Source organism: Phalaenopsis equestris, unplaced genomic scaffold (assembly GCF_001263595.1).
Source record: "Phalaenopsis equestris unplaced genomic scaffold, ASM126359v1 Scaffold000414, whole genome shotgun sequence".
Lineage (NCBI taxonomy): Eukaryota > Viridiplantae > Streptophyta > Magnoliopsida > Asparagales > Orchidaceae > Phalaenopsis > Phalaenopsis equestris.
In genome coordinates this window covers 157341-168190 of record NW_018164855.1, presented here as the reverse complement: position 1 = coordinate 168190, position 10850 = coordinate 157341, and the positions used below count along the sequence as shown (strand labels likewise).

The window sequence follows — 10850 nt, the reverse complement described above, 5'->3', positions numbered from 1 at the left end:
GACTCTCCGAGTGAAAAACCCTAGAACGACAGATCCAACAGTCGATGAGGTATCCAACAGAACACACAATTACAAAAATAAAAAAAATATCATGTACTACCTTTTTTTAAGGAAGGGTAATACTACAATATATATTATAAATAAAAATATGTCGAGCTGATCCCGAGCGAGTTCGAGTGAAATTACACATGCCTAAAAATTTGCTCGAAAAAAATTCAATCTAAAATTTCAATTGATAACTTGACCCATTTATTTCGGTCCGATGAGGGCTGAAATTCGAAGTAATTTTGAAACAATAAACAGTTTTAGAGTTAAAATCACCGCCTCGCCCAATGTACTCAAATCCCGATAAATTATATGCCCGATTTTTTGAGTTTCTGAAAAAAACCGAAAATTGGTTTCTGAACGGGCAAATCGGCCCCGATATTCCGATTCCCGAAACAACCTTCCCGCACTCTCTTCCTTCCCCTTGAGAAACCCACAGCCGCCATTCAACCGTCCTCTTCACCACAATGTCCTCTACTACCCCCATTACTCCCGCCGGCGGCAACAAGCCGTCGACGCCGTCCATCTGGGCTTCAGCAGGCATCTGTCGCTGTTCCCCTCCAACCAAGTTTCGCGTAATGGTCGTTGCCGATCCCAGCCGCGCGTCTTCCGATGCCCTGCATTGGACCCTCACCAAAACCATTCTCGAACAAGACGAGCTCATTCTTCTCCACGTCGAGACGCCAAACTCCAGCCGACTGCGTCGTCTCCGGCTTCGGCTTCGTCTTCGGCGGCATCGGCAGTGTCGGCGGCGTCGGGGAATGCGAGGCAGTATGAGTTCTTGGAGGAGATGAGGGCGGCATGCGAAGCAGTGCTGCCGAAGGCTAGGGTTCGGGTGGAGAAGGTGGAGATCGAGGGGAGGGAGAAAGCTGCGACGATTCTAGAGCAGACGAAGAGACTCGGAGTTGGTTTGCTTGTTATTGGCCAGCGCCGTTCCTCTTCTTCCTTCTTGGCGTAAGTCCCTTTTCACCTCTCTGTTTCATAGGTTAGTCTCGACTGAAGGCTACAATAATTCTGAATATGTGTGTTTCAAAAACTAGATTTTTTGAACAAGTTCGTTGAGTGCATAAGCCGAATTTGAACAAGAAATTTCTACTTGTTTGCTGAATGAGTTGGGCAAGAATAAGATTCTGTTCTATTATATTTTGCTTGATGAGAGCTTTACACAAAGTATAAATTTGATTATTAAAATCCTAGAATATACCTTAGAAATTATGAGAAATCTATATTTTAAGTTCTTTTTATTCTTGAATAATATTGTTTTTATATAAAAATACAAATTTTATTCTATGCAAATAGAGTTATAACTCAAAATGTTGTTGTGCTATAGGGGCAAAACTGGTCTTTTAATTGAGGGTGGGAAAATACTGCTCCTCTAATTTTAGAGAAACTAGTAAGTATATATATATATATCATATATTATGGTAAATAGGGCAAAATTTAAAAGATTTTTATAATATTAAAAAAATAAAAACGAAGAATCATCTTGTAAAAAATTTCAGAGTAGTCAATTGCACATTCTAAAGTGAACCTAAGTTTTTCCTTGTTGATATGTTTGATGGCCATTAGCAAAGTTTATTATTTGATTTTGCCTTGGTTTCGCTTGATAATTCTTTGGCTTATTAGGATAAATAACTTTTTTTGTTTTTGAATATAGTTGATGAGCAAAACATTAACAAAACTAATATATTGTTGTATTGCAAACTAAATGGAACATGCCGAACATTGTGATCATTGTGATTAGTAAGTTGGGCAAGAATAAGATTCTGTTCTATTATATTTGGCTTGATGAGAGCTTTACACAAAGTATAATTTTGATTATTAAAATCCTAGAATATATCTCAGAAATTATGAGAAATCTATATTTTAAGTTCTTTCTATTCTTGAATAATATTGTATTTATATAAAAATACAAATTTTATTCTATCCAAATAGAGTTATAACTCAAAATGTTGTTGTGCTATAGGGGCAAAACTGGTCTTTTAATTGAGGGTGGGAAAATACTGTTCCTACTAATTTTAGAGAAACTAGTAAGTGTATGTATATATATATAAATTTAAAAGATTTTTATAATATTTAAAAAAAAAACGAAGAATCCTCTTGTAATACTAAGAAAAAATTTCAGAGTAGTCAATTGTACATTCTAAAGTGAACCTAAGTTTTTCCTTGTTGATATGTTTGATGGCCATTAGCAAAGTTTATTATTTGATTTTGCCTTGGTTTCGCTTGATAACTTTGGCTTATTAAGAAAAAATGACTTTTTTTTGTTTTTGATTATAGTTGAAGAGCGAAACTTTAACAAAACTAATATATTGATGTATTGCAAACTATGGAACATACTATACATTGTGATCATTGTGATTAGTGTTAATGTCATCTTCAATATTACATACACCATCATCAAGAAAAAAATAGTTTGGAATGTTTGATCATTTTAAAAAAACACTCAATTCACCATCATTGCTTATCTGAGCTTTCTGGGCATGCCATGGTCATGCATGAATCTGATTAAAAGAAGTAAAAAACACATCATAATAGACATGTTGAAGGCATTCTTGCATCCAACACATGCTTAAAATTTTTTAAAAGTGCTTGTGCTTCGTTGTCGACTACAAACTACCTAAATTGCTATCTTCAGACGATTAGCATTTGATTGATTGACACTAAAAGAAATAAGGATAAGAGTGCTTAAAAATTTGGAAAGCACTAAAAGAACATCAATAAGTAGGGCCTGTACAAGAATCAAACAGGTCAAAGATTATGTTTTGCATTCCAAGCCCTAGTGGTAGTCGGAAAAATGATCTATAGTTGGAATCCAATAGGGCAAGAGCCTCCCATGTCTAAAGCCTTTAGGTTGAAAGCTTATCTATTACTTGAATAACTATCAGCACCTAAAAGCCGTGTTGCAGCCATATGACGCCTTTCTAGTTGCCCTTGTCAATCGAGTTCTGGTTATTTGACTTTGGTAAGTTCAATATATATATATATATATACATATATATATATAATTCAATGAATGAGTACACTATAGGAGGTAGTGTATTTAAATAAATCCCAAGCTGTAAAATTAAGAAATCAAATAAAATCACCAAACCCCCCTTAACATAAAAATTACAAATTGATCCAACTCTCATAATTTTGCTCCCTGGGTTAGAGAAGTCTTTCCCTTGAAGTTTTTAGTAGTTTCTTATTCATAATAAGGTGAAAGGCTAGCTATGTTAAAAGTTATAGAAATGTTAAAGGTTTTTCTCTCTAGTGCACTTATAATTATGAATGAACTCTCAATCTTGGGCTTAATATTTGCGAAAGCACCTTGTGAAAACTATCCTATTTGTAAATGAATCCAATAGGGTTTATTTATTTAAATGAAGCCAAGGTACGAGACTTACTAGCTTGTTGTTCCTTTTTGTATTTTGCTTCATGATCATATTCTATACTTGTTGATTTAATATCTTGATCATGTTGGCTTATTCATTCAACCTCTTTATTAAATTTTGCTAGCGGTCCTTGGTATAAGTTCTAATGCAATAATGAGATTTTGCTAGAGTACTACTTGGAAAGGACTTCAGTGCATTGTTTGGTTAGTTGATTACCTGTAAGCAAATTCATCTTGGGATAGAGTAAATCCCATTGCTTGTAAGTTGGTTTGGCACTTTAGTGACCATATGAACTAAAATAGTTGATGAAACACCAGTAATGTTTCATAATCCCATGAAAACTCTATAAATCCAAATATAGGCTGAGTAGGCCACTCAATTACAGTCTGTGTTATTTTTTTTAATCTCAATTCCCCTACAAGAAATAATCCAAGAAATTTAATTTTGCCTGCCAAAAATGGCATTTATTTTGATTGGCATACAATTTTTGTTGGTACAATGTTTCAAAGATTTGTTTGAAGCTTTACAAATGATCTCTTAGATTATAATCTTATGCTAAGCTGTTGTCAAAATGCACTGCCACAAACTTGCTAATAATCAATTGATTGACTAGTGTCATAAGATGCATGGAGTGACCAAATGTCATCCCTATCCTTTTATAATACACATTCTTTATATTGAACGCCTTCTTTTATTCATCTATAGTGATGGTACTCGCTACACAAATCAAGCTTAGAGAAGAGTGTTGTCTCATGAAGTTGGTTAAAAAAAAACTTCCAATCCTTATATTATGAAGTAATATTTGACATTGATTTTGTTTACGGTTTGATTGTCGATATAAAATCACAAAATGCCATCTTTCTTTGAAAGTAGCTAGACAGGTACATAAAAAAATTGACACTCATTTCAATCATTTGGTGATGAGTACATATTCGGTATGCAGGTCGATGAGGGATTATGGCCCTTTGCATGAGGTGTACTATATGCTATACATCATTAATAGTAGGCAAATTTGTGGGAGATTTGATTGTCCACATCCATATACATCCATGTATTGCTGTAGTAGCAATTGAAACTTCTATGATACTTGGTATTAATATTGGTTCTTTTCAAGAATCATCAAGGCATAGACAGGTTGATGAGGGATTATGGCCCTTAGAATGAAGTCTACTATAGGCTATACATCACCAATAGTAGGCAAATTTGTGGGAATTTTGATTGTCAACACATCCATATACATCCATGTATTGCTGTAGTAGCAATTGAAAATTCTTTGATACTTGGTATTTATATTGTTTCTTTTCAAGAATCATCAAGGTATAGACAGCCTCTGAGGTTTAGAGGGTTTTCTTAAACCTCAATTTGACAACACATTATTCTAATCATAATAATGAACCACTCCTTTATTTTGTGGCACGAGCACTCGTTCCTGATTTCTCTCTTAGTGATAGGTATTCTTTCACTTATATTAAACAGTGCGTCTGCCGTATTGTAAAGGTCTTTAAAGCAACAAATGAAAAATATCTATCAAAATAATATCATATCTCTTAATGAAGTTTCCTGTCAATGAGAAATCGTATTAAGCAACACATCACTATTTTTATCGTTCCCCTTTTCACGACTAGGACAATTTGCAAGAGCCTTTGATGCTCTTGCATTGAAAGGTTTAAATTCTTTAGTAATTTGGTGGAAATAACATTTCCCGTAGCTTCACCCATTGATGATGACATTGTAATCCTTTCGGACAAAGCACCAGGCATGTAAGATGTTGTGACGAATCCACTCCAACTCTTTCTTGATGTTAATTTTCAATACCGTTTAAATTTGTTCAGATTTCTTTCATCAATATGCACTAAGCTTTGTCCTGTTGATTTGAGTGCATCTTCACCTTTGCCATTTTCTTATTTATTTTTTCAATGAGCGTAATTACTTGTTGACTGGGGCAATTCGATGTGATGTGGCCAAAACTAAGGTGCCTAAAATATTTGTAAGGCTGAGCATCATTATTGGAACTAAATGCACAATTGACGCTCTTAGCCTAGAACTCTTCTGATGGAGTAGCATAGGGTAGAATTCGGCTTTCCTTTTCACGAGAATCAACATTGGCCTTACTAGGATCTTACATAGGTTGGGGTTAAAAGTTCTTGGAGGTATATTCCTCTCTTTCCATCATTATAGCTACCTTGGTAATGAGTGTCTAATCTTATCTAAGTTGAAGCACTTGAGACATTGTAAGTCATAAACCACTCATGAACCTAGCAATTTGTGCGCCCATCTGATTTTAAATAGTCACACTTCACAACATGAGATGCTCAGATTTAGCGACGTGTTCTTCTATCATCCCATATGTACAACATTCTGTAATTTAATGAAAGCTTATTGATTGAAATGAGTGGGTGATATTTATAGATGAAATCTAACATTACCTTCCTCCCCATCTTGATGTTTTAGAAACCAAGAAGCCTTGTAGCATCCACCCGGCCCTTACGTATTTGATTGAGGCTAGTTGAGATTCAATCAATCGATTGTGACAAAGTCTAAGGCTCTACAATGACCTTTTTCCCTCTCACTGGTTCTAAGAACAAGGAAATTCTCGTGAGAAAATTTGAAATTTGTGATTTTCTTATCATTTAGATTTTCTTATTCAAGGAATGAGAAAATTATAAGAAGAAAGGGCTTTAAATTGATCACAAGTCTAAGTACTAATGAAAAAAATTATAAAAAAATTCAAATGGCCTTTAAAGATTCGTAAACCCACCCATAATAAAAGAAAATGATAAATATATTCCATTTTCATAATTACGTCACTGATGAACGGTGACGTGGATGATAAATGTGAGATGGCATGTGCGGGTGGCCTTAAGTAACTGCAGTGCTAGGATGATAAATGTGAGATGGCATGTGCGGGTGGCCTCAAGTAACTGCAGTGCTATACGAGATGCAAGGAATGTTAGAATGGTTGACTATGGGTTATAGAAGTAGTCAAAGCTTTAGAATTCTCTGTTACTGAGCTTTGAATACTCTACACATTAATAGAACCGAGTCTATTTATTAATTTTTAGTGGATTTTAATCCTTATTTGGAATTTTTCTAGAATAGTCCTCTTTCTTATCAACATCGGCGTCCGCACGCAAGCTGCGTGCGGACGCCGATCCGCATGGAATAATTTTTCTACGAGATGCAAGGAATGTTAGAATGGTTGACTATGGGTTATAGAAGTAGTCAAAGCTTTAGAATTCTCTGTTACTGAGCTTTGAATACTCTACACATTAATAGAACCGAGTCTATTTATTAATTTTTAGTGGATTTTAATCCTTATTTGGAATTTTTCTAGAATAGTCCTCTTTCTTATCAACAATCAACGCATCGAATTGTGCCTATGCTTGATTAAATTCTGAATATGTATTTCTTCATTTGGGATGACTTGTTCAACTCCCCTAACTGAAAGTTGAGCTCGGTGAGCTACTATGGCTGATGTCGCAAAATCTCTGATCAAAGAACATAAAATATTAGTTTAAGGCTCGCGATACTACTCCTAAAAAAGTTGATAGATTGAACTTTCAATGGTTAGATTAGCTCGAACGATTCTAAGAAGTTTTTTTGATACGGTTTTGAGTTGATGATCTGCACAATTTAATTATCTAGTATTCAACCCTCCAAGAGCTATGCAAAGCTGAGCCCATGAGAGACACTTCAGCAGGACTAACATTAGTTCTCTTAGAAGATAGTGAGTTTGAGGAGCAGATACCAGAAAAGGGGCAATCCTTTTTTGAGAGTTTTTGTTCTGCACAATTTAATTATCTAATATTCAACCCTCCAAGAGCTATGCAAAGCTGAGCCCATGAGAGACACTTCAGCAGGACTAACATTAGTTCTCTTAGAAGATAGTGAGTTTGAGGAGCAGATACCAGAAAAGGGGCAATCCTTTTTTGAGAGTTTTGTTGGATGTCCTGACTGATAGTTTAACTTCTGGGTGGCTACCGTCGAGAGAGATTTCATGTGTTGTAGACCTGCTTCATGATTTTTTTCTGGCCAACCAACTCGCCTATGAGATGCATCTGAGTATGAGAAGTTGCAAGAATTTGTTACGCACTTGATTGTTAGAGGCTTCGTTCGTGAGAGTACTAACCTAGATGCAACTTCAATTTGATTATGCCAAAGAAGGGATTATTTATTCTATAATGATAGGGGAGAATGATGCGGAAGCTACCAATTTGAGAATTCTGCGATCTAGGATCGCAAAATATGACAAAATTACTGAATCCCATTATCAGGGTACCGTTATACCACAAAATCTGTAAATGTGTGATTGTGGGAAGCCCAAAATCGAGCGTATTTCATGCCATTGCCCAATTCAACGGATTTTTTTTTCCTTTTATGGCTTATTTCTTTTTTTTTTTTTAATTATAAGTAGGGTTTTGCTTCAGGGATTATTTTTATGTTGTTAGTTTATGGGTTTGGGAGTTTTGCTTTATTTTTCTTAGTTAGAGACTGCAATATCTGCTTTCTATCTTAAGGAGTGCATCATCTTCCTTTTGCAAGTGGTGTGTTTATAGCTTATGTGGGAGCACATCATTATTTTTTAAGCTCTCTTTGTTGTTTTCATTCGACAAAAAATGAAAAATTTCTTTCCAAACACTGTCAAACTCGCATATTATCATTCCATTGCTTTCCACAATTGTCTCCCTGATAAATCTCCTTCCATAACACCTTTTGGGCTCTTTAGAACGGTGTCAATAATTCTAAAATGAAAATTTGATAACGATGTCAATATCATCAAAAGATGAAGTGATTTATAAGCTGGATGATTTTAAATATTTTGGATCTACCAATACCAGAGTGAATGTATGAAGTGACTAAATTACAATTACTATTAAAAAACTAGAATTGTAAAAAGGCAATGGATGCCATGGTTTTATTTAGATACAGTCCTTCACTATGGTAAAATGAGAATATTAAGATTGTTATGTGAAAAAAAAATAGAAGTAATGTTTGAAACATAATTATATGGTTTAGACTCTGGGGTAGCACCTATTGAACATAAAATTAGTTAGGATAGATTTTAGTGCTTCGGCCCCACACCATATAAATGAGCCAATAAAAAGGGTAGATAAAATTAATTAAAATGAAGGACAGAAGATAAATAAATAAAAAAAATAATAATAATTGCTTAAAATATTTTTCAAAATAGATTTAACACCTGATCTTATAGAAATAAAAGAACAGCGTGGATTGTATATTTAATAATTACAACTGCCCCAAACAGTTAGTAGAACTTTAAGGACAATGATGATAATCAAAATAATTGAGTACACAGATTCAGTCATACAAAAATTCTGCAAATATCAATTTTTTCTCAAACTTTCAACTTGTTTTACTTGAGCCTGCATGCAGTGATGTAATTTCCGATAAGTTATAGTCTTTATACACGCGTAGAGTAAAGTAATGCCTTCATATATGTGTGGGCTCAACACTGACACCATTTAATGTAACCAAACAACATTGCTCAATTCTATATGTGGTTAGATCTGTGTTACAATCTCCCCTTTTATTTTGATATAAATACCTTGCCAGCTTGTACTCATCTGCAAGACTAAATATAGTCATTATTTCTCTAAATATTATATTGCGCAAATATCATATCTAAAAGTTTGTGCGCCTGTATTTACATATCTAATATCCATAGTTTGATATTTACTCTTATAACGCCTTTGGTGTCATAAGCCTATGCATGAAAATATATGCATTTCTGTATTAAAAAGACGGCGATGGTGATATTTTTGATGTGATGTTAGAGATTTAAGTGATATGCGTCTGAATACGGTTGTGTATGTAAAAACCCCAAAAAATTAATGATTCAAGTAAATAGAAAATTGCAGGAAAACTACATACATTGCACACAATTCTTATGTATAAGTAGATCTCACACCTAAAATTTCATGTTTGCGTAACCTGTGCATGAAAAGATGTATTTCAATTTTAAAAAGTGGTAATGGTGATATTTTTGATTTGAGATTAAAGATTTGAGCACTATGTTTGTAAATGTGGAAATGTTTATAGGTGTAAGATATGTAAATACATAAGAATTGTGCGGCATGCACGTAAATGCCCCCAAAATAATGATGATATTACTAATCTTGATACTTTGTGGATAAATTTGTAACAATTTGTTTTTATTTGGCAGATGCACACGGGGTGGAAGCATGTCTGGAAGGGGATTAGACACTGCAGAGTTCTTGATAGAGAACTGCAAGTGCCGCTGTGTTTCGGTGCAAAAGAGAGTTTATAATTGTGGCTATATCCTCAACACAAAGACACACAAGAACTTCTGGCACATAGCCTAGATAGACTCATAGGATCGACTCTTCTCTCTTATGATTTTTGAGACCATTCACTCCTCTCTCTGCAGTGTCATGTTCTGTGATGCCTTTTTTTAAAACAAAAAATAAATTCATTTATGTCTAAGTTTAAATTATAACACCTAATGTGGAAATGTGATTAGTGTTTTTTTTTTATAGATTTGATCCAGGTTCGAATATCACACTTTACATCTATTTTTCTCAATTTTAGTTTAACGAGTCAATTTCGAGCCGAACACGAGCAGAACACGAACACGAATATTTAACGAGTCGAACACGAACACACTGTTCACGAGCCGATTTCGAACACGAGCTATTTCGAAAGAGCCGAACACGAGCCAAGCCGCTCGGCTCATTTACAGCCCTATCTTCTTGAATGAGTGTAGTGCTTTAATACATACATACATACATGCATACATGTTATATATATACATGCATCCATACATACAAACATACATACAAACATAAGTTTGCATCTTCTAATATAAGATTGCAATGAGTACATAACTTTTTAAAAAGTGAAATTCAGCTTTTCATGCATAGGTATGATGGTATGCATGTAAAACATTAAAGTTTAAATGTTAGATATGTAAATACATAAGAATTGAGGGGTGTGTGTGTAGATTTAATTTGGATTGTACACATGGTGGAACCATGATGATGACCATGTGATCAAATCATGAAGTTATTTAAATGATATAATAATAATGATGTAATTATATGAGAAACCTTTTTTTGCATAATGTAAAATATTAACATGCAATAAATATCACCAGTTTAGATTCAAACATCAATACTTGACTGAATTCAATATAGTCTGAATTCAAATTATATAAATTATTTTCATTTATTTGGATATTTAGCATTAAATACATAATTTTCTAGCCATCTCAACCTTATCCATGACTGATTTGCTAAACTTTGTACTTTGTGGGGTAATTACAAATAGACCACTTGAAAGATTGATATTTATAAATTAATCCCTCAGATGATTTTTCGAACTGGCGAGTCATTATATTTGGACTTGCCACCATCTAACTATCGAGAATTTGATAAAAATGAGAAATAT

General features: G+C 34.1%; 1 protein-coding gene across 1 annotated transcript; it reads left to right on the top strand.

The window, feature by feature from the left end:
• Positions 1–262: 262 nt before the first annotated feature.
• LOC110027117 lies at positions 263–9869 on the top strand. Its single transcript, XM_020728412.1, has 3 exons — positions 263–281; positions 375–999; positions 9607–9869. Exons 1-3 carry the CDS (start codon positions 263–265, stop codon positions 9764–9766), a joined length of 804 nt encoding a protein of 267 aa, XP_020584071.1. The 3' UTR covers positions 9767–9869.
• Positions 9870–10850: the final 981 nt, after the last annotated feature.

What these genes read in the sequence shown, in the direction of transcription:
- LOC110027117 (XM_020728412.1), top strand. An exon ending in TCCTCTTCTTCCTTCTTGGC is followed by an intron (nt 1,000 to 9,606) that starts GTAAGTCCCTTT and finishes TTTATTTGGCAG; the next exon opens with ATGCACACGGGGTGGAAGCA.